We start from the raw sequence: 25,290 nt of genomic DNA on the forward strand, positions 1-25,290 counted from the left end.
CATTCTTATTTTATTTTTATTTTAATATAAAGTATATTTATTTTTCTGTAATTTTTTACAAAAGTATATTAGTATTTAATTTATTTAATTTCATTCTTGATGTTTTTATTTTTATCAAAATTACTCTAAAATTAACTCTATCTAAAACGTTAAAAAAATTAAAAATATTTAAGAATAATTTTAATATAAATAAAAATATTAGAAATAAAATTAAATAAATTAAAAATATTAAAAATAAATTGAACAAAATTAAACATAAAAAATATTTAAAAAAAATTACAAACAGTCTCTACCTTTTATTTTAACTTAATATATAATAACATTACTATATATTGCTACAGAACAAAAGTATCTAATTTCACATGTTTTTAATTTTCATACAATATTAATATTATAGTGATATGCAAGGACATTTGATCAGAAGAAGAGAGCGAATAAGGGAGGGAGGGAGGGAGAGAATATCAGAAGGACATGTGAATTGTGATGGCATCTAGCATATAGTACTCACAATCACACTCACACTCACACTCACACTAAGCTTCATTCTTCTTTAGATTTTCTTTTTTCTTCTTTTATCCTCTCCCACTTTCCCTACTACTAAGTTATATAATTAAATAATAAATTTTTTTCACTAACTAATAAAATATCTAAAAATTCAAATGCTAAGAAAAATAATCATTATAGAAGATAATGTAGAATTACAAGTGTTCATATTACGCAGCAGAAGTAATAAAGTAATTCTATTGATCTATTTTGTACTTAAAACTTTATTGAAATAAGATGGGATAGATGCCAATACTTGAATACTCTAGTAAATGAAAACTTTCTCCTTCGATAGTATGAAGGTATTATGTGTATTCACACCGAAACTGATCCTTGTTGTCAACTCCTTGACCAATGAATTTAACTAAGAAATTTATTGCAACTCCTTGCACCAATAATTTTTCATTAAGAATTGGAATATTTGTGTATGTGAAGGTAAAAGAGAAAAACGTGTGTTTTCTTTCTTTTATCATATATATGAGATTGGTGACTGATTTGTGAATCAAATTACAACTTAATTTGAAACAAAATCAGTTAGGATCTTATCCATATTTAAAACTCATCATAGAATAAATAATTAATTATTTAATATTCTCAATTATAATATTATTATATTCATGGTGCTAGCAAAGAATATAATAATACTCCATTTGAATTAATATAATTATTTATTTGATCTAATCAAAATAATAATTAAATGATTATTTACCAAGGATTAGAACACTCGTTAGTGTGTGACCCCGTAGGTTCAATACTAAGCGGATAATATATTAGTCATACTAAATTTACTAATCAAGGTTGGCGTCTAGCAACGCTCCTTGACGACCCGATAGTATGAAGTAATAATATTTTTTACTAAGAACCCAATATGAACAAAAATACAACTCCTTCCATCTTTTCAACTCTTTGCTAACTTTTAGAGTACGGTTTGATTGTCAAACTCCAACTTGTTACCATTATTATAATGAATTATGAATGACTTAAGAAACTCATTTCTTAATTCATTCAAAACCCTTGGCCAAGGCATTATTTATTTCATTCATTATAATCGTAGAGCTCAAACTCATTACCATATTTGATGGATTCTATTTTGACTAATCATTAATTCTACAAGTATTTAAATCATACCCAATGTCTATTCAACTAACACCGTAGGGTGTTAGGTGTACGGAATCAAAGTATAACAAATACATTGTTAATTACTATGATAGTCCCAGGTCAAAGAAAAATTCTAATATTATGTTCATCATAAGAATATCCTATTGACAAATAGACGATAATTATAACCATTAGAAATTCTTAGAGTGAGTCAGTTCAATGATTCTATACATACCATTTAAATATATAATTTAATAAATGAGATCTATTAATCTTCATCAAATAAAGACGATATATATATATATATATATATATATATATATATATATATATATATATATATATATATCGTAATTAAAAGTATTAAAAAAAACTATATCTCATTATTACGATCCCTATCGTAATTATTCGTTTCTAATTTTAATTAAGGATACTATTATAAATTAAAAAAAAATTATTCTTATAAATAATAATAATAATAATAATAATAATAATAATAATAATAATAATAATAATAATAATAATAATAATTCATGATAGTATTTTGTTGGACATACACACTTGTCAAATTCTTTTGATCCAAGTGTCTTAGTGAATGGGTCTGCTGCATTATCCTTCCCAGCAACCTTTTGAATTTCAACGTCTCTAGGTTCAACTATCTCTCTTATCAAATGATACCTTCTCAAGATATGCTTAGATTTTTGATGTGATCTTAGCTCTTTTGCTTGTGCAATGGCTCCATTATTGTCGCACAGTAATGGAAGTGGTTCTTTAATTGAAGGAACCACACTAAGCTCGTTTATGAACTTCTTCATCCACACAGCTTCTTTAGTACCCTTCTTGACTCTTGACATAGTATGCGTCTTTCCTTTCCTTGCAAAAATGCATGTCACGGGTCTCACTTCCTGGACTCCCTGCAATCATTATATTTAATTTTTTTCCTTTTAAGTTAAATATAAATATATAAATAATCATATTTGTGCGTTAATGTTAGCTATCTTAGTAAATAAATGATAATATTAACATTATGTATATGATTGTTAGCTTTACATGCATATATATGTTTATAACATTAGCTAGTTTACATAATAATAATAATAATAATAATAATAATAATAATAATAATAATAATAATTTGGTGGTGAATAATAATTAGTATTATATTTGTTATGACATAATTGGATTTATTTTATAGATTTACTAATTGTATTTATTAGTAGAATACGTAATTGGAATTTAGTTTGTTAGTTGAAATTCTTGATAACAACTGATTTTGGATTTCTTGGTAGTTTTTATTTAGTGTTAGTGTCATAATGAATTAATTAAACAATGTTAATAAATAAATTAATAGAGGTTAGTTTGTGGATGATTTGATTAATTGTTTTAAATTATATGCAAATATAAATTAGAAGGTTTAATGTATAAACTATACTTATAATAGAGTAGATAGCAATTTGAACAAATTATTGTCATAATCTAAATAATTAAATTATTAAAGATAATTATTAATTAGGGTATTTGTCAAAATATAATTAACCGTTATGTTAGATATCGAAATTCATATTTCGCAGCTAGTTATAATTAAAATCAAGCAATTCATGTATCAAGTATATATGTTGTGATAAAAGTGAAGTTCTTTCTCCTAATTAACTCACAATTTGAAGGCAAACATTAAAATAGTTTGATTTAAACTGGGGAAGAAATAACAATTCCATAAGCAAAGTTTAGACAGTAGAAATAAGAACCAACAAGATAAAAAATGAAAAGTGAAAACCCCTCTCCACCCTCCTAAGGCAGTAACTCATCTACAACTGCAAACTTTAAATTTTGATTGGCTTCACTAAATGCTCGTACAAATACTTTTGGTATTGCCTCGTTCCTCCAAACTAATTTTTTAGAATTTAGAAAAACTACTACGACTGTCATATCATCGTGGACCACATTTTGATTATATGTATTATTTCAAAGATTGATGTATGCGTAACGATTAATTCTCGTTGCCACCTTTTGTGCCTCCTGCATCTGTATACGTGCAATCCCTTCTTTCGGATGAGTTTGGACGATTTTCATCGCCTCTTCATTAGAAAAAAGTCCCAAAGGCCATTTGAAGCAATTATGACAAATTTTGCTGGCCTGCTAAGGAGTCTACCTGTCTGTGTTGGGCTTTGCACTTCAGCAGTAAGGTAAGGCCTACTCGTTGGTCCTGGAATATGAAAACGCACTAAATCGGGGGCTTGAACTGCACAATCATCATACTTGAGATAATTATCCTCTAAACATTTAGTGACCTGAAATGATATGAATAAGATACAAGAAAATAAAATTGCAACTAAAAAATAAAACAATGCTACACGACTATATGTTATTATTTCCTATTTATGATACCGTTATCTTAACTTTGCCTTTGACCAAAAAGACTCCAGAATCCGTAGTAAATGCATGCGCCTAAGGATGTTGGCGTTGAAAATGAAATCTTACAGGTTCATCTTGAAGATTATCAACATCGTTAACTTGGTCCGTAACAAATGTGCTACCATACTTACGTCCAAGAACGTATTTTTTGTCACCAAGATTTCTAACATAAAGTAGGTCCTTGTATATTAAAACAATCAAGTAACATGATCCAACAGTGGCAAACTTTTGGGTTATATCCTCCCTTGAAAGCGCTATAATTTGGTTCTCCATGGCATCTACTGCTTGAGTCATCTTCTCTTCGTCGACAATTCGCTCCCTTAAAATGTTATCTGCTCAGAAAATAAAATCACCCCAAAAAAAAGATAGAAAACACAAGAAAAGCTACCAAACGAAATTAAATAATCACTTATTTACCAGTTAAATGATAAAAAAGATTCTCATAAGCATGCGAAGCTACCTTGGAACCATTGTGGCCATCATAAATCCCTACGAAAGTTTCTTTGGAGCCAAGCTCTAGATGACTGAACTCAAGTTGGCGTCTAGGTCGAGCTCTCACACAAGCATAGGAGTACGACCCATCGAAATGTCGTTCCAACTTTCTACTCCATATAGGCAGGTCGTTCCGCTCCGTGAAAATGTTTTCGACTCTGTTGCATAACTTTCTGATGAATATTTCGAAGGGAGCAGGTATTTTCAGGAGAGTATGAGAATGAGAGTGTGGTTTGAAGCTGAGAGAGAATGAGAGTAAATATAGGAAAGCACCTTTTAGAGTCGGAGATTGGATATTGCCTTCTTGAATCTTGACGCATATTGCGTCTTTTCTTTCCTTGCAAAAATGCATGTCACGTGTCTCACTCCCTGGACTCCCTGCAATCATTATATTTAATTTTTTTCGTTTCAAGTTAAATATAAATATAAAAATAATAATATTTGAGCGTTAATGTTAGCTATCTTAGTAAATAAATGATAATATTAAAATTATGTAGATGATTGTTAGCTTTACATGCATATATATGTTTCTAACGTTAGCTAGTTTACATAATAATAATAATAATAATAATAATAATAATAATAATAATAATAATAATAATAATAATTTGGTGGTGAATAATAATTAGTATTATATTTGTTATGGCATAATTGGATTTATTTTAAAGATTTACTAATTGTATTTAGTAGTAAAATACGTAATTGGAATTTAGTTTGTTGGTTGAAATTCTTGATAACAATTGATTTTGGATTTCTTGGTAGTTTTTATTTAGTGTTAGTGTCATAATGCATTAATTAAACAATGTTAATAAATAAATTAGTAGAGGTTAGTTTGTGGATGATTTGATTAATTGTTTTAAATTATATGCAAATATAAATTAGAATTTTTGGTTTAATGTATAAACCATACTTATAATAGAATAGATAGCAATTTGAACAAATTATTGTCATAATCTATATAATTAAATTATCAGAGATAATTATTAATTAGGGACTTTGTTAAAATATAATTAACTGTTACATTAGATACCGAAATTCATATTTCGCTGTTAGTTATAATTAAAATCAAGCAATTCATGAATCAAGTATAGATGTTGTGATAAAAGTGAAGTTTTCTCTCCTAATTAACTCACAATTTGAAGGCAAACATTAAAATAGTTTGATTTAAACTGGGACAGAAATAGCAATTCCATAAGAAAAGTTTAGACAATAGAAATAAGAACCAACATAGATAAAAAATGAAAAGTGAAAACCCCTTTTCACTCTCTTAAGGCATTAACTCATCTACAACTGCGAACCTTGAATTTTGATTGACTTTGCTGAATGCTCGCACAGATACCTTTGGTATTGCCTCGTTCCTCCTGACTAATTTTTTAGAATTTTGAAAAACTACTACGACTGTCATTTCATCGTCAACCTCATTTCGATTATTTGTATTGTTTCGAAGATTGATGTATGTGTAACGATTAATTCTCGCTGCCACCTTTTGTGCCTCTCCTGGATTAGTATACGTGCAATCCCTTCTTTCGGATGAGTTTGGATGATTCTCGTCGTTTCTACATTGGACAAAAAGTCCCAAAGGCCATTTGATGCAATTATAAAAAATTTTGCTGGGCTGCTAAGGAGTCTTCCTGTTAGTGTTGGGCTTTGCATTTCAACAGTAAGGTAAGGCGTACTCGTTGGTCCTAGAATATGAAAACGCACTAAATCGGGATCTTGAACTGCACAATCATCATTCTTGAGATATGCATCCCCTAAAAATTTAGTAACCTGAAATGATATGAATAAGATACAAGAAAATAAAATTGCAACTAAAAAATAAAACAATGCTACACGAGTATATGTTATTATTTCAAATTTATGATACTGTTACCTTAACTTACCTTTGACCAAAATGACTCCGGAATCATCCGCAATAAATGCCTGCACCTCAGGATGTTGGTGTTGAAAATGAAATCTTGCAGGTTCATCTTGTAGATTATCAACATCATTAAGTTTGTCCGTAACAAATGTGCTACCATACTTACGTCCAAGAAGGCATTTTCCGTCACCAACATTTCTAACATAAAGTCGATCCCTGTATATTAAAACAATCAAACAACATGATCCAACAGTGGCAAACTTTTGGGTTATATCCTCCCTTGAAAGCGTTATAATTTGGTTCTCCATGGCATCAATTGCTTGAGAAATCTTCTCTTCATCGATTTTTTGCTTCCTTAAAATGTTATCTGTTCATAAAATTAAATCACCCTAAAAACAAGATAGAAAACACAAGAACAACAACGAAATGAAAATAAATAATCACTTATTTTCCAATTAAATGATCAAAAAGGTTCGCATAAGCATACAAAGCCACCTCGGGACCATTGAGGCAATCATAAATCCCTACGAAAGTTACTCTGGAGCCAAGCTCTACATGATTGAACTCAAGTTGGGGTCCAGGTCGAGTTCTCACGCAAGCATAGGAGTACGACCCACCGAAATGTCGTTCCAACTCTCTACTCCATATAAGCGGGTCGTTCCGCTCCGTGAAAATGTCTTCGACTCTGTTGCATAACTTTCTGATGAACATTTCGAAGGGAGCAGGTTTTTTAAGGAGAGTATGAGAATGAGAGTGTGGTTTGAAGCTGAGAGAGAATGAGAGTGAATATATGGAAGCACCTTTTAGGACCGGGGATTGGATATTGTCTTCTTGAATCTTGACACAGTATGCGTCTTTTTTTACTTGCAAAAATGCATGTCACGTGTCTCACTCCCTAGACTCCCTGCAATCATTATAATTAATTTTTTTTCCTTTCAAGTTAAATATAATAATAAAAATAATAATATTTGGGCGTTAATGTTAGCTATCTTAGTAAATAAATGATAATATTAACATTATGTAGATGATTGTTAGCTTTACATGCATATATATATATATATATATATATATATATATATATATATATATATATATATATGATAATATTTATAACGTTAGCTAGTTTACATAATAATAATAATAATAATAATAATAATAATAATATATAGATTTACTAATTGTATTTATTAGTAGAATACGTAATTGGAATTTAGTTTGTTAGTTGAAATTCTTGATAACAACTGATTTTGGATTTCTTGGTAGTTTTTATTTAGTGTTAGTGTCACAATGAATTAATTAAACAATGTTAATAAATAAATTAGTAGAGCTTAGTTTGTGGATGATTTGATTAATTGTTTTAAATTATATCAAATATAAATTAGAATTTTTGGTTTAATGTATAAACCTTACTTATAATAGAATAGATAGAAATTTAAACAAATTATTGTCATAATCTATATAATTAAATTAATAGAGATAATTATTAATTAGGGTCTTTGTTAAGATATAATTAACTGTTACATTAGATACCGAAATTCATATTTCGCTGCTAGTTATAATTAAAATCAAGCAATTCATGAATCAAGTATATATGTTGTGATAAAAGTGAAGTTTTTTCTCCTAATTAACTCACAATTTGAAGGCAAACATTAAAACAGCTTGATTTAAACTGAGAAGGAAATAGCAATTACATAAGCAAAGTTTAGACAGTAAAAATAAGAACCAACATAGATAACAAATGAAAAGTGAAAACCCCTTTCCACTCTCTTAAGGCATTAACTCATCTACAACTGGGAACCTTGAATTTTGATTGACTTCACTGAATGCTCACACAGATTCCTTTAGTATTGCCTCGTTCCTCCTGACTAATTTTTTAGAATTTAGAAAAACTACTACAACTGTCATATCACCGTCGACCTCATTTCGATTATTTATATTGTTTCGAAGATTGATGTATGCGTAACGATTAATTCTCGCTGCCACCTTTTGTGCCTCTCCTGGATCAGTATACGTGCAATCCCCTCATTCGGATGAGTTTGGATGATTATTGTCGCTTCTTCATTGGACAAAAAGTCCCAAAGGCCATCATTTGATGCGATTATGACAAATTTTGCTGGCCTGCTAAGGAGTCTACCTGTCTGTGTTAAGCTTTGCACTTAAGTAGTAAGCTAAGGCCTACTCGTTGGTCCTGGAATATGAAAACGCACTAAATTGGGATCTTGAACTGCACAATTATCATTCTTGAGATATGCATCTTCTAAAGATTTAGTGACCTGAAATGATATGAATAAGATACAAGAAAATAAAATTGCAAATAAAAAATAAAACAATGCTACGCGAATATATGTTATTATTTCTAATTTATGATACTTTTACCTTAACTTGCCTTTGACCAAAAAGACTCCGGAATCATCCGCAGTAAATGCATGCGCCTCAGGATGTTGGCGTTGAAAATGAAATCTTGCAGGTTCATCTTGAAGATTATCAACATTGTTAAGTTTGTCCGTAACAAATGCGCTACCATATTTACGTCTAAGAACGCATTTTCCGTCACCAACATTTCTAACATAATGTCGGTCCCTGTATATTAAAACAATCAAACAACATGATCCAACAGTGGCAAACTTTTGGGTTATATCCTCTCTTGAAAGCGTTATAATTTGGTTCTCCATGGCATCTACTGCTTGAGGAATCTTCTCTTCATCGTTTTTTTGCTTCCTTAAAATGTTATCTGCTCATAAAATTAAATCACCCTAAAAATAAGAGAGAAAACACAAGAACAACAATGAAATGAAAATAAATAATCACTTATTATTTTCCAATTAAATGATCAAAAAGGTTCGCATAAGCATACGAAGCCACCTCGGGACCATTGTGGCAATCATAAATCCCTATGAAAGTTACTCTGGAGCCAAGCTCTACATGATTGAACTCAAGTTGAGGTCCAGGTTGAGTTCTCACGCAAGCATAGCAGTACGACCCACCGAAATATTGTTCTAACTCTCTACTCCATATAAGCGGGTTGTTCCGCTCCGTGAAAATGTCTTCGACTCTATTGCATAACTTTCTGATGAACATTTCGAAGGGAGCAGGTTTTTTAAGGAGAGTATGAGAATGAGAGTGTGGTTTGAAGCTGAGAGAGAATGAGAGTAAATATAGGGAGGCACCTTTTAGGGCCAGAGATTGGATATTGCCTTCTTGAATCTTGACACAGTATGTGTCTTTTCTTTCCTTGCAAAAATGCATGTCACGTGTCTCACTCCCTGGACTCCCTGCAATCATTATATTTAATTTTTTTTCCTTTCAAGTTAAATATTAATATATAATTAATAATATTTGTGCGTTAATGTTAGCTATCTTAGTAAATAAATGATATTATTAATATTATGTAGATGATTGTTAGATTTACATGCATATATATGTTTATAACATTTGCTAGTTTACATTATAATAATAATAATAATAATAATAATAATAATAATAATAATAATAATAATAATAATAATAATAATAATAATTTGGTGGTGAATAATAATTAGTATTATATTTGTTATGACATAATTGGATTTATTTTATAGATTTACTAATTGTATTTATTAGTAGAATACGTAATTGGAATTTAGTTTGTTAGTTGAAATTCTTGATAACAACTGATTTAGAATTTCTTGGTAGTTTTTATTTAGTGTTAGTGTCATAATGAATTAATTAAACAACGTTAATAAATAAATTAATAGAGGTTAGTTTGTGGATGGATTGAATAATTGTTTTGAATTATATGCTAATATAAATTAGAATTTTTGGTTTAATGTATAAACTATACTTATAATAGAATAGATAGCAATTTGAACAAATTATTGTCATAATCTAAATAATTAAATTATTAGAGATAATTATTAATTAGGGTCTTTGTTAAAATATAATTAACTGTTACGTTAGATACCAAAATTCATATTTTGCTGCTAGTTATAATTAAAATCAAACAATTCATGAATAAAGTATATGTGTTGTGATAAAAGTGAAGTTCTTTCTCCTAATTAACTCACAATTTGAAGGCAAACATTAAAACAGTTTGATTTAAACTGAGAAGGAAATAGCAATTACATAAGCAAAGTTTAGACAGTAAAAATAAGGACCAATAAGATAAAAAATGAAAAGTGAAAATCTCTCTCCACCTTCTTAAGGCATTAACTCATCTACAGCTGCGAACTTTAAATTTTGATTGGCTTCACTGAATGCTTGCTCAGATATCTTTGGTATTGTCTCGTTCCTCCGGATTAATTTTTTATAATTTAAAAAACTACTACGACTGTCATATCATCGTGGACCTCATTTCGATTATTTGTATTGTTTCGAAGATTGATGTATGCGTAGCGATTAATTTTCGCTGCCACCTTTTGTTCCTCATGCATCAGTATACGTGCAATCCCCATTTTTGGATGAGTTTGGACGATTTTGGTCGCTTCTTCATTGGACAAAAATTCCCAAAGGCCATTTGAAGCAATTATGACAAATTTTGCTGGCCTGCTAAGGAGTTTACCTATCTGTGTTGGGATTTGCACTTTAGCAGTAAGGTAAGGCCTATTCGTTGGTCCTGGAATATGAAAACGCACTAAATCGGGAGCTTGAAATACACAATCATCATACTTGAGATACGCATCCCCTAAAGATTTAGTGATCTGAAATGATATGAATAAGATACAAGAAAATAAAATTGCAACTAAAAAATAAAACAATGCTACACGACTATATGTTATTATTTCCTATTTATGATACTGTTACCTTAACTTTGCCTTTGACCAAAAAGACTCCAAAATCATCCGCAGTAAATGCATGCGCCTTAGGATGTTAGCGTTGAAAATGAAATCTTGCAGGTTCATTTTGAAGATTATCAATATCGTTAACTTGGTCAGTAACAGATTTGCTACCATACTTACGTCCAAGAACACATTTTTCGTCACCAAGATTTCTAACATAAAGTAAGTCCTTGTATATTAAAACAATCAAGTAACACGATCCAACAGTGACAAACTTTTGGGTTATATCCTCCCTTGAAAGCGTTATAATTTGGTTCTCCATGGTATCTATTGCTTGAGTTATCTTTTTTTCATCGACTATTCACTCCATTCAAATGTTATCTATTCATAAAATAAAATCACCCCAAAAACAAGATAGAAAACACAAGAACAGTAACCAAACAAAATTAAATAATCACTTATTTACCAATTAAATGATAAAAAAGATTCTCATAAGCATGCAAAGCCACCTCGGGACCATTGTGGCCATCATAAATCCCTACGAAAGTTGCTCTGGAGCCAAGCTCTAGATGACTGAACTCAAGTTTGCGTCTAGGTCGAGCTCTCACGCAATCATATGAGTACGATCCACCGAAATGTCGTTCCAACTCTCTACTCCATATAGGCGGGTCGTTTCACTCCGTGAAAATGTCTTCGACTTTGTTGCATAACTTGCTGATGAACATTTCGAAAGGATAAGGTTTTCTTAGGAGAGTATGAGAATGAGAGTGTGGTTTGAAGCTGGGAGAGAATGAGAGTAAAAATAGGAAGATACCTTTTAGGGCCGGAGATTGGATATTGCCTTCTTGAATCTTGACACAGATTGTGTCTTTTCTTTTCTTGCAAAAATACATGTCACGTGTCTCACTCCCTGAACTCCCTGCAATCATTATATTTAATTTTTTTCCTTCCAAGTTAAATATAAATATAAAAATAATAATATTTGGACGTTAACGTTAGCTATCTTAGTAAATAAATGATAATATTAAAATTATTTAGATGATTGTTAGCTTTACATGCATATATATATATATATATATATATATATATATAACCTTAGCTAGTTTACATAATAATAATAATAATTTGGTGGTGAATAATAATTAGTATTGTATTTGTTATGACATAATTAGATTTATTTTATAGATTTACTAATTGTATTTATTAGTAGAATACGTAATTGGAATTTAGTTTGTTAGTTGAAATTTTTGATAACAACTGATTTTGGATTTCTTGGTAGTTTTTATTGTTAGTGTCATAATAAATTAATTAAACAATGTTAATAATTAAATTAGTAGAGGTTAGTTTGTGGATGATTTGATTAATTATTTTAAATTATTTGCAAATATAAATTAGAATTTTTGGTTTAATGTATAAACTATACTTATAATAGAATAAATAGCAATTTGAACAAATTATTGTCATAATCTATATAATTAAATTATTAGAGATAATTATTAATTAGGGTCTTTGTTAAAATATAATTAACTGTTACGTTAGATACCGAAATTCATATTTCGCTGCTAGTTATAATTAAAATCCAGCAATTCATGAATCAAGTATATATGTTGTTATAAAAGTGAAGTTTTTTCTCCTAATTAACTCACAATTTGAAGGCAAACATTAAAATAGTTTGATTTAAACTGGGAAAGAAATAGCAATACCATAAGCAAAGCTTAGACAGTAGAAATAAGAACCAACAAGATAAAAAATGAAAAGTGAAAACCCCTTTTAGAGGTGGTAACGGGTAGGGTAGGGTAGGGTTTGAAGCCAACCCTAACCTTACCCGCGGGTTGAGATTTTTATATAAACTCAACCCTACCCTACTCGCGGGTTGAGAAGATCCCAATCCTAACCCTACCTGCTCTCAACCCGCAGGTAATCGACACTACCCGCGGGTTATAAAAAAGATGCAAATTATTATATAATTTCATGATAATTTAAAATAGAATTGACTTTTATGTAAAAAAAAAAATATTAAATTATCAATTAATTATTTTTTTTTAGTGGCTAATGATCTTTTACATTTAGTGAGAGGTCTTTGGTTCAACATCCACTTGAAACATATTTTTATATAAATATATAACATATACATATATAGAGTGCGGGTTGGTCAGGTAGGGTTGAGGCTCAACCCGCACCCTACCCGACCCGCACGAGAATCCAACCCGCACCATACCCTACCCGCTACGGATCGGGTTGGGTACCCGCAGTAGGGTACATGTTGCCACCTCTAACCTCTTTCCACTCTCTTAAGGCATTAAGTCATCTACAGCTACGAACCTTGAATTTTGATTGACTTCACTGAATGCTCGCACAGATATCTTTGGTATTGCCTCGTTCCTCCTGACTAATTTTTTAGAATTTAGAAAAACTACTACGATTGTCATATCATTGTCGACCTCATTTCGATTATTTGTAGTGTTTCGAAGATTGATATATGCGTAACGATTAATTCTCGCTGCCACCTTTTTTGCCTCTCCTGGATTAGTATACGTGCAATCCCCTCTTTCGGATGAGTTTGGATGATTATTGTCGCTTCTTCATTGGACAAAAAGTCCCAAAGGCCATTTGATGCAATTATGACAAGTTTTGCTGGCCTGTTAAGGAGTCTACCTGTCTATGTTGGGCTTTGCACTTCAGCAATAAGGTAAGGCCTACGCGTTGGTCTTGGAATATGAAAACGCACTAAATCGGGAGTTTGAACTGTACAATAATCATTCTTGAGATATGCATCCCCAAAAGATTTAGTGACCTGAAATGATATGAATAAGATACAAGAAAATAAAATTGCAACTAAAAAATAAAATAATGCTACACGAATATATGTTATTATTTTCAATTTATGATATTGTTACCTTAACTTGCCTTTGACCAAAAAGACTCCAGAATCATCCGCAGTAAATGCATGCGCCTCAGGATGTTGGCATTGAAAATGAAATCTTGCAGGTTCATCTTGAAGATTATCAACATCGTTAACTTGGTCCGTAACAAATGTGCTACCATATTTACATCCAAGAATGCAATTCCGTCACCAACATTTCTAACATAAAGTAGGTCCCTGTATATTAAAACAATCAAGCAACATGATCCAACAGTGGCAAACTTTTGGGTTATATCCTCCCTTGAAAGCGCTATAATTTGGTTCTCCATGGCATCTACTGCTTGAGAAATCTTCTCTTCATCGATTATTCACTTCCTTAAAATGTTATCTGCTCATAAAATAAATCACACCAAAAACAAGATAGAAAACACAAGAACAGCAACCAAATGAAAATAAATAATCACTTATTTTCCAATTAAATGATCAAAAAGGTTCTTATAAGCATACGAAGCCACCTCGAGACCATTGTGGCCATCATAAATCCCTACTAAAGTTACTCTGGAGCCAAGCTCTACATGACTGAACTCAAGTTTGGGTCCAGGTCGAGTTCTCACGTAAGCATAGGAGTACGACCCACCAAAATGTCGTTCCAACTCTCTACTCCATATAAGCGGGTCGTTCCGCTCCGTGAAAATGTCTTCGACTCTGTTGCATAACTTTCTGATGAACATTTCGAAGGGAGCAGGTTTTTTAAGGAGAGTATGAGAATGAGAGTGTGGTTTGAAGCTGAGAGAGAATGAGAGTAAATATAGGGAATCACCTTTTTGGGCCGCAGATTGGATATTGCCTTCTTGAATCTTGACACAGTATGCATCTTTTCTTTCCTTGCAAAAGTGCATGTCACGTGTCTCACTCCCTGGACTACCTGCAATCATTATATTTAATTTTTTTCTTTTCAAGTTAAATATAAATATATAATTAATAATATTTGTGCGTTAATGTTAGCTATCTTAGTAAATAAATGATAATATTAACATTATGTAGATGATTGTTAGATTTACATGCATATATATGTTTATAACGTTAGCTAGTTTACATTATAATAATAATAATAATTTGGTGGTGAATAATAATTAGTATTATATTTGTTATGACATAATTAGATTTATTTTATAGATTTACTAATTGTATTTATTAGTAGAATACGTAATTGGAATTTAGTTTGTTAGTTGAAATTCTTGATAACAACTGATTTTGGATTTCTAGGTAGTTTTTATTTAGTGTTAGTGTCATAATGAATTAATTAAACAATGTTAATAAATAAATTAGTAGAGGTTAGTTTGTGGATGATTTGATTAATTGTTTTAAATTATAAGCAAATATAAATTACAATTTTTGGTTTAATGTATAAATTATACTTATAATAGAATAGATAGCAATTTGAACAAATTATTGTAATAATCTAAAAATTAAATTATTAGAGATAATTGTTAATTAGGGTCTTTGTTAAAATATAATTAACCGTTACGTTAGATACCGAAATTCATATTTCGCTTCTAGTTATAATTAAAATCAAGCAATTCATGAATTAAGTATATATGTTGTGATAAAAGTGAAGTTCTTTCTCCTAATTAACTCACAATTTAAAGGCAAACATTAAAATTGTTTGATTTAAACTGGGAAAGAAATAGCTATTCTATAAGCAAAGTTTAGACAGTAGAAATAAGAACCAACAAGATAAAAAATGAAAAGTGAAAACCCCATTCGACTCTCTTAAGGCATTAACTCATCTACAGCTGCGATCGTTGAATTTTGATTGACTTCACTGAATGCTCGTAGAGATACCTTTGGTATTGCCACGTTCCTCCTGACTAATTTTTTAGAATTTAGAAAAACTACTACGACTATCAAATCATCATGGACCTCATTTCGATTATTTGTATTGTTTCGAAGATTGATGTATGCGTAACGATTAATTCTCGCTTCCACCTTTTGTGCCTCTTGGATCAGTATACGTGCAATCCCCTCTTTCAGATGAGTTTAGACGATTATCGTCGCTTCTTCATTGGACAAAAAGTCCCAAAGGTCATTTGAACCTATTATGACAAATTTTGCCGGCCTGCTTAGGAGTCTACCTGTATGTATTGGGCTTTGTACTTCTGTAAGGCCTACTCGTTCGTCCTGAAATTTGAAAACGCATTAAATCGGGAGCTTGAACTGCACAATCATCATACTTGAGATATGCATCCCCTAAAGATTTAGTGATCTGAAACGATATGAATAAGATACAAGAAAATAAAATTGCAACTAAAAAATAAAATAATGCTACACAAATATATGTTATTATTTCCTATTTCTGATACTGTTACCTTAACTTGCCTTTGACTAAAAAGACTCCGAAATCATCCGCAGTAAATGCATGCGCCTCAGGATGTTGGCGTTGAAAATGAAATCATGCAGTTTCATCTTAATGATTACCAACATCGTTAACTTTGTCCGTAACAAATGTGCTACCATACTTACGTCCAAGAACTTATTTTCCATCACCAACATTTCTAACATAAAGTAGGTCCTTGTATATTAAAACAATCAAGCAACATGATCCAACAGTGGCAAACTTTTGGGTTATATCCTCCCTTGAAAGCGCTATAATTTGGTTCTCCATGGCATCTACTACTTGAGTCATCTTCTCTTCATCGATTATTCGCTCCCTTAAAATGTTATCTACTCATAAAATAAAATTATCCCAAAAACAAGATAGAAAACAAAAGAACAGCAACCAAATGAAAATAAATAATCACTTATTTTCCAATTAAATGATCAAAAAGGTTCTCATAAGCATACGAAGCCACCTCGGGACCATTGTGGCCAGCATAAATTCCTACGAAAGTTACTCTAGAGCCAAGCTCTACATGACTGAACTCAAGTTGGGGTCCAGGTCGAGCTTTCATGCAAGCATAGGAGTACGACCCACCGAAATGTCGTTCCAACTCTCTACTCTATATAAGCGGGTCGTTCCGCTCCGTGAAAATGTCTTCGACTCTGTTGCATAACTTTTTGATGAACATTTCAAAGGGAGCAGGTTTTTTAAAGAGAGTATGAGAATGAGAGTGTGGTTTGAAGCTAAGAGAGAATGAAAGTAAATATAGGAAAGCACATTTTTGGGCCGAGGATTGGATATTGCCTTCTTAAATCTAGACACAGTATGCGTCTTTTCTTTCCTCACAAAAATGCATGTCATGTGTCTCACTTCCTGAACTCCCTGCAATCATTATATTTAATTTTTTTCCTTTCAAGTTAAATATAAATATATAAATAATAATATTTGTGCGTTAATGTTAGCTATCTTAGTAAATAAATGATAATATTAACATTATGTATATGATTGTTAGCTTTACATACATATGTATGTTTATAATGTTAGCTAGTTAACATAATAATAATAATAATAATAATAATAATAATAATAATAATAATTTGGTGGTGAATAATAATTAGTGTTATATTTGTTACGAGATTATTGCATTTATTTTATAAATTTACTAATTGTATTTATTAGTAGAATATATAATTGGAATTTAGTTTGTTAGTTGAAATTCTTGATAACAACTGATTTTGGATTTCTTGGTAGTTTTTATTTAGTGTTAGTATCATAATGAATTAATTAAACAATGTTAATAAGTAAATTAGTAGAGGTTAGTTTGTGGATGATTTGATTAATTGTTTTAAATTATAAGCAAATATAAATTAGAATTTTTGGATTAATGTATAAATTATACTTATAATAGAATAGATAGCAATTTGAACAAATTATTATCATAATCTAAATAATTAAATTATTAGAGATAATTATTAATTAGTGTCTTTGTTAAAATATAATTAACCGTTATGTTAGATACCGAAATTCATATTTCACTGTTAGTTATAATTAAAATCAAGCAATTCATGAATCAAGCATATCTGTTGTGATAAAAGTGAAGTTCTTTCTCCTAATTAACTCACAATTTGAAGGAAAACATTAAAATAGTTTGATTTAAACTGGGAAGGAAATAACAATTCCATAAGCAAAGTTTAGACAGTAGAAATTAGAACCAACAAGAAAAATATTTGAAAAGTGAAAACACCTCTCCACCTTCTTAAGGCATTAACTCATCTACAACTGCGAACCTTGAATTTTGATTGGCTTCACTGAATGCTCGCACAGATACTTTTAGCATTGCCTCGTTCCTCCTGACTAATTTTTTAGAATTTAGAAAAACTATTACGACTGTCATATCATCGTGGACCTCATTTCGATTATTTGTATTGTCTCGAAGATTGATGTATACGTAACGATTAATTTTCGCTGTCACCTTTTGTGCCTCCTAGATCAGTATACGTGCAATCTCCTTTTTCGGATGAGTTTGGACGATTCTCATCGCTTCTTCATTGGACAAAAAGTCCCAAAAGCCATTTGAAGCAATTATGACAAATTTTGCTGGCCTGCTAAGGAGTCTACATGTTTGTGTTGGGCTTTGCACTTCAGCAGTAAGGTAAGGCCTACTCGTTGGTCCTGGAATATGAAAACGCACTAAATCGAGAGCTTGAACTGCACAATCATCATACTTGAGATATGCATCCCCTAAAGATTTAGTGACTTGAAATGATATGAATAAGATACAAGAAAATAAAATTACAACTAAAAAATAAAACAATGCTACACGACTATATGTTATTATTTCCTATTTATGATACTGTTACCTTAATTTTGCCTTTGACCAAAAAGACTCCTGAATCATCCGCAGTAAATGCATGCGCCTCAGGATGTTGGCGTTGAAAATGAAATCTTACAAGTTCATTAACTTGGTTTGTAACAAATGTGCTACCATACTTACGTCCAAGAACTCATTTTCCGTCACCAAGATTTCTAACATAAAGTAGGTCCCTGTATATTAAAACAATCAAGTAACATGATCCAAAAATGGCAAACTTTTGGGTTATATCCTCCCTTGAAAGCGCTATAATTTGGTTCTCCATGGCATCTACTGCTTGAGTCATCTTCTCTTCATCGATTATTCGCTCCCTTAAAATGTTATCTGCTCATAAAATAAAATCACCCCCAAAACAAGATAGAAAACAAAAGAACAGCAACCAAATGAAAATAAATAATCACTTATTTTTCAATTAAATGATCAAAAAGGTTTTCATAAGCATGTGAAGCCATCTCGGGTCCATTGTGGCCATCATAAATCCCTACGAAAGTTGCTCTAGAGCCAAGCTCTACATGACTGAACTCAAGTTGGAGTCCAGGTCGAGCTCTCATGCAAGCATAGGAGTACGACCCACCGAAATGTCGTTCCAACTCTCTACTCCATATAAGCGGGTCGTTCCGCTCCTTGAAAATGTCTTCGACTCTGTTGAATAACTTTCTGATGAACATTTCGAAAGGAGCAGGTTTTTTCAGGAGAGTATGAGAATGAGAGTGTGGTTTGAAGCTGAGAGAGAATGAGAGTAAATATAGGGAAGCACCTTTTAGAGTTGGGAATTGGATATTACCTTCTTGAATCCTGACACAGTATGCGTGCTTTCTTTTCTTGCAAAAATGCATGTCACGTGTCTCACTCCCTGGACTCCCTGCAATCATTATATTTAATTTTTTTCCTTTCAAGTTAAATATAAATATAAAAATAATAATATTTATGTGTTAATGTTAGCTATCTTAGTAAATAAATGATAATATTAACATTATGTAGATGATTGTTAGCTTTACATGCATATATATGTATATAACGTTAGCTAGTTTACATTATTATGATAATAATAATAATAATGAGGATAGTTTGTATGTGGTTAGGTGCTTTATTTACTGAGAGGATGATTGCATTTGATATTGGGGGACTATGCAATATGCAATGTGCATGCTAATCTTTGTGAATTGCTCCCATGAAAACACTTGTATTGGCTGTGTGCCTAAAAGGTGAGGTAATACGGCTTCAAGTATCTCTTTTCATTTTTTCTGTCTAACGTATTGCCTCGCTGTCAGAGTGTGAGCGACAAACAAATATTCACTACACACTACCAGTCCACCACTCCACCACTCCCACTCCCACTCTCTCTGCAATGCTAACGCCTAACTGCATTACTCTCTTTTCACACCTTACACAGAGATGCCTCAATGCAACTTCTTTGTCCTTATATGCTCATTACTAATTACATCGTCCCTCTTCTATTCCATTCTTCATCTAATTCCCATTCTGCCCCTCTTTATTCATGCACTGCGATTCATGATAAATCAAATTCGACTCTAGTTTCAACTTTCAACTTGACACACTTGAGAGTTTTTATATATATAGATCTGAATTAATACGTTATTTATTATAGCAGTTAAATTAAGTTCACCAATTAATATAAAGGGATAGCTAGCTATGTGTTACTCATAAGTTCAGTTTCATCTAATATATATAAAATTAAATTGATTATTGTTGTTGTTGTAGTTCAGTTTCAACTATGTATGTTAGTTCAATTAAGGACTTCATATTTGAGTAATTAGCTATATGTTTGAGTTTCCAAAATAATACTATATTAGTATAGCTTTTGAAAGAGTTTTGTTTTATTTGTAGTATAGGATATATATATGTAGGATCAATGCATAACGAAGTTGAAATAATATTACAAAAGAAAAGAAAAAGTGGCTTTTTATTCCTCTACTTGTTTAATTTTGATTTGTGAGTCTCAATTCAAAAGCTGTGGATATGTATCATATGTGGGAATGTGCTCTCCTTTCTCCCTTCCTCCACGTTTTTTTTGTATTGGTACGTAGCAAAACAAACACCTCTTTTTAGTGACATAATTCCCTTCAATTATATGTTATATATTATACATACTTTCCATTCTTACTTTATTTTTATTTTAAGATAAAGTATATTTATTTTTCTGTGATTTTTTACAAAAATATATTAGTATTTAATTTATTTTTATTCTTGATGTTTTTATTTTTATCAAAATTACTTTAAACATTAACTCCATCTAAAACGTTAAAAAAATTAAATGAATTAAAAACATTAAAAATAAATTAAACAAAACTAAACATAACAAATATTTTAAAAAAATTACAACCAGTCTCTACTTTTTATTTTAACTTAATATATAATAACATTACTATATATTACTATAATAACATTATTATATATTGGAGGTTTTTGGAGAATATTCTCATTGTTTTTGGTTTTTCTATCATCATTGTTAATTTGATTATGAATTGTGTCTGTGCATCATCTTTTTCTATTATGTGAAATGGAAATAGATCGGATAGTTTTGCTTTTAGAAGGGGGCTTAGACAGGGCGATCCAATGTCTCCTTACTTATTTGTGCTTTGTATGGAAAGACTTGCTTGCTATATATCTCATAAGATGGTGGAGAATGTGTAAAAACCAGTTTTTGTCACTAGGGGTGGTCCAAAATTTTCTCATTTGATGTTTGCAGATGATCTCTTACTTTTCTGTCAGGCTACAAAGAGTTAGGTCCAAATAGGTCATGCATTCTCTTAACATTTTTTGCAAGGCATCTGGCATGAAAGTGAATATTGAAAAGTCTAAAGCTTTTTGTTCTAAAAATGTGACTGCTCATAAAAGAGATATTTTTACTAGTATTTCTTCAATACGTTTTGCTTTGGACTTAGGAAGATATCTTGGAGTTAACCTTAATTATTCCCGTATCAGTAGGGCTTCTTCATTCGGTGATTGAAAAGGTGAGGAGAAGATTAGCTAACTAGAAAGGAAGGCTTCTAAATAAAGCAGGGAGACTTTACCTGATCAATTATGTTGCAGCATCCATTCCTGTCTATCATATGCAGGTATATTTTTTTCCAAATTGGGTTTGTGATAAATTGTCTTCTATGATGAGGCAGTTCCTTTGGAAGGGTCAAGTTGATAGTAGAGGTCTTTCTCTTGTTAATTGGAGGACCGTGATCACTCCAAAGAAATTTAGTGGCCTGGGTGTTAGAGATCCTGCATGTGTTAATATATCTTTACTTGGTAAATTGATTTGGCAACTTTTTCATTGTCAGGACAAGCCTTGGGTTGCTCTATTGAGGGCGAAGTATCTGAGAAATGAGGGAGTTTTAGATGGTCTTGTCCCTTGTAACGCTTCTCATGTTTGGAAGAGTATCTCAAAGGCTTTTGGTGCTCTTAAGGATGTCTTCTCTTGGTGCGTTGGATTACTTGATCAATCTTTTTTGTTTGACAGTTGGAGTATTGAGGGCCCAATTGCTCAAGATGTCCCTTTTGTACATATATCTGACTCTTATTTAACTATTAGAGACGTTTGGAAAGATGGTCAATGGAATATCCATGATATTTTCTCTATCATTCCAGAAGATGTCAAACAGCGTTTGAATACTTATAATCCGGATTTGAATGCTGGAGAAAGTTCGGGTTGGTCGTGGAGTGTGGCATCTTCTAGACTCTACTCAGCTAGGAGTGGGTACAGTTGGCTAGCCAAAAGAAAGTTTGACTGGAATGAGCATGATAATTGGTTGTGGGTATGGCGACTGCATATTCCTGAGAAGTACAAGTTCTTGATTTGGCTCAGCCTTCATAATGCTATTCCTACGGCAGAGTTTCGTTTGGGTCGTGGTTTAGCTTTTTCTAGCACATGTCATCAGTGTCAGAATGGTTCTGAATTCATTCTTCATTGTCTTCGGGAGTGCCCTAGTGTCAAGGAGGTCTGGAACCTTTTAGACCTATATTCAGATAACTCGGATTTATGTGATTGGCTCTACAGAGGTGCAAGGAGTGGAGATGTTTTTCTTTTCTTTTTGACCATCTGGTGGATTTGGAGAAGCAAGAATCATGACTTATTTAATATAGATGATTCTTGGAGTGCTAGTAAAGTGGTGAGTTTGATTCGTAGTTCAGTAAGGGAGTTTCACACTATTTTTGCTACGCATCAATCTTTGTCTCCTCCTTCGCTTTGTTTGCATTGGGTTCCACCTCCAGTTCATTCTATTAAATTGAATTGTGATGTTAGTTGTTTTGCTCCTTTTGGCTATGCTGATTTTGGTTGTATAATTCACAATTCTGATGGATGTTGGTTGAAAGGTTGCACTGGGAAAGTCGAAGTCTGCAGTATTCTTTTTGCTGAATTGTATGCAATTTGGAGAGGTTTACTTCTTGCTTAGGAGAGTGGATTTCGTGAGGTTATTTGTGAAACAGACTGTTTAGAAACTTTTTTCTTGGTAAACTAAAGAATGCTTGGTAAGGATATTCTGGAATGGGATTTGGCAAAGCATATACAGGAGGTTATGAATTGGAATTGGAGAGTCTATGTTCTTTTAATTGAGAAGAATGCAAATAGTGTTACAGATTGTATAGCTAAAGCAGCTATTTTTGGCGCAGACATTCACTCGGAGCCAACCATGGAGTGAGTTTCAACATCTAATAGATTTAGAAATGAATCTAACCAATTAATTTAGTTTTGTCTCTATTTTTTTCTTTCTTTTTTATTTAGTCACAAAAAAATATTGCTACAGAACAAAAGTATCTAATTTCACATGTTTTTAATTTTCATACAATATTAATATTATAGTGATATACAAGGACATTTGATCACAAGGAGAGAGAGAATAAGGGAGGGAGAGAGAGAAAGATGTGAATTGTGATGGCATCTAGCATATAGCACTCACACTCACACTCACACTACTACTTAGCTTCATTCTTCTTCAGGTTTTCTTTTCTCTTCTCTTATCCTCTCCCACTTTTCCTACTACTAAGTTATATATTTAAATAATAATTTTTTTTCACTAACTAATAAAATATCTAAAAATTCAAATGCTAACAAAAATAATAATTATAGAAGATAAAAATGACAAAAGCTCAAAAATGGCTCTTAATAACTGAAATGTCTATGGTTGAAATCCCAAGCCTCAAGTTGGTTTTGATGTAAGATAAAATGGGTGTTGTTTTGCAATTTTTATTTTTGATATTGGATTTATAAGGGTATTTTTTTAAATAATGGACGACAAAAATATTAATTTTAAATATGACACTGATTAATTAAAAATGCATAACCTATAGCCTCTAATTTTTGTTTTTAAAAAAATACAAAAATCAAACCTTTTAATTTTAATTCTTCCCACAATTTTAAAAACACAGAAAATTAAAATATTGAAATATATCACTAGTCTTACTTTCGTACACAAAGGAAATTGCTGTTATTTTGGCGTACGTGCTTCATTAATTTCATCATGTTCGATGGCTTTCCTTAGTGGGATTGTTCTATGTTGTTAATAAAAACGACGTCATGTTGCAGTGTTTACCACTTTAGTCATATGATGAAATATATATCTGGAATTATTTTTGGTGAAAAGACCAATAAGGCACACAACATAACAATTAATTCGTGTTAATTATTAATTAATGTTTGTTATATTGTCTCATAGACTCGTACTATAATTAATGTTAAAATTTCTTCAATAATGATGAATTACTTTGAATTCAAAAGTAATTAATTTGAAGTCATTACTATCAACTATGTAATGAAATTGAATTTCGTATATAACAATCTTTTATCTTAGCATCTCCTCTTCCTCTTCGTATATACTAAACATGAGATTTTATCCAAGTTATTTGAGGTGAGATGTCATATTCTCATCACTTTTTTTTCCTTCAAAATACTCATTCTTATCTCATTAATTCATATCCCTCATATTCCTTAATTACTTATTTTAATCCAACAACTTTAATTCTTATTTTTTTAGTTTAACAAATCTACAGTTATTACAAGAATTTACAATTGTGGGCACTAATTTATGGAATAAATTATTAGAAATAATAATAGAAGGCACATGCAAAGAAAAAAAATTAAACAAATATACTAAACATGACGTGTATGGGTTTTTGTAGACAGTACACAATTTAATTATTTCTGCTAAAAAAAATTCTTCGATATATGTACAAATTAACAATTTTGCAAAATTAAGTTTTTTTTTTTTTTGAAATTAAAATTAAGTTGTTATTGTGCAAACACTCAGACAGTACTTCACTTGGGCTTATCTGAACAAATTAAAAAAACTGCAACTATAAAACATTTTTTATTAATTAATAAATAAAATCTTAAACAAATTTTTTCTTATAAAATATCTGATTTTTTATTTTTGTTCCTGTAAAAAATTGATTTTAATTTTGATCGAATAAAATTCTAAAGTTGTATATTTTAATTTTCAGCATTAGTTTACTCTATTACATATTGATGTGGATTAAAAACTTATTTAAGTTAATTAAATTTTATTC

General features: G+C 31.0%; 2 protein-coding genes across 2 annotated transcripts; both read right to left on the minus strand.

Annotated features, from left to right (window-relative positions):
* Window positions 1-3,707: 3,707 nt before the first annotated feature.
* On the minus strand, window positions 3,708-4,865 carry LOC130934550 (probable protein phosphatase 2C 25). Its single transcript, XM_057864109.1, has 4 exons — window positions 4,819-4,865; window positions 4,471-4,718; window positions 4,120-4,385; window positions 3,708-3,929 (listed from the first exon to the last, which is right to left on the minus strand). The coding sequence occupies exons 1-4, from the start codon at window positions 4,863-4,865 to the stop codon at window positions 3,708-3,710; spliced, it is 783 nt and encodes a 260-aa protein (XP_057720092.1).
* A 1,442-nt stretch (window positions 4,866-6,307) lies between these two features.
* LOC130934551 (probable protein phosphatase 2C 43) lies at window positions 6,308-9,484 on the minus strand. The gene is made up of 4 exons (XM_057864110.1): window positions 9,261-9,484; window positions 8,783-8,986; window positions 6,429-6,622; window positions 6,308-6,315 (listed from the first exon to the last, which is right to left on the minus strand). Exons 1-4 carry the CDS (start codon window positions 9,482-9,484, stop codon window positions 6,308-6,310), a joined length of 630 nt encoding a protein of 209 aa, XP_057720093.1.
* Window positions 9,485-25,290: the final 15,806 nt, after the last annotated feature.

Source organism: Arachis stenosperma, chromosome 6 (genome assembly GCF_014773155.1).
Source record: "Arachis stenosperma cultivar V10309 chromosome 6, arast.V10309.gnm1.PFL2, whole genome shotgun sequence".
NCBI lineage: Eukaryota > Viridiplantae > Streptophyta > Magnoliopsida > Fabales > Fabaceae > Arachis > Arachis stenosperma.

What these genes read in the sequence shown, in the direction of transcription:
- LOC130934550 (XM_057864109.1), bottom strand. Translation starts at nt 4,865, where the DNA reads ATGCGTCAAGATTCAAGAAGGCAATATCCAATCTCCGACTCTAAAAG. An exon ending in TCTTTTTTATCATTTAACTG is followed by an intron (nt 4,386 to 4,470) that starts GTAAATAAGTGA and finishes TTTTCTGAGCAG; the next exon opens with ATAACATTTTAAGGGAGCGA. An exon ending in ATAATCTTCAAGATGAACCT is followed by an intron (nt 3,930 to 4,119) that starts GTAAGATTTCAT and finishes ATATCATTTCAG; the next exon opens with GTCACTAAATGTTTAGAGGA.
- LOC130934551 (XM_057864110.1), bottom strand. Translation starts at nt 9,484, where the DNA reads ATGTTCATCAGAAAGTTATGCAATAGAGTCGAAGACATTTTCACGGAG. An exon ending in AATGGTCCCGAGGTGGCTTC is followed by an intron (nt 8,987 to 9,260) that starts GTATGCTTATGC and finishes TTTAATATACAG; the next exon opens with GGACCGACATTATGTTAGAA. An exon ending in TTGGTCAAAGGCAAGTTAAG is followed by an intron (nt 6,623 to 8,782) that starts GTAAAAGTATCA and finishes TTTAATATACAG; the next exon opens with GGATCGACTTTATGTTAGAA.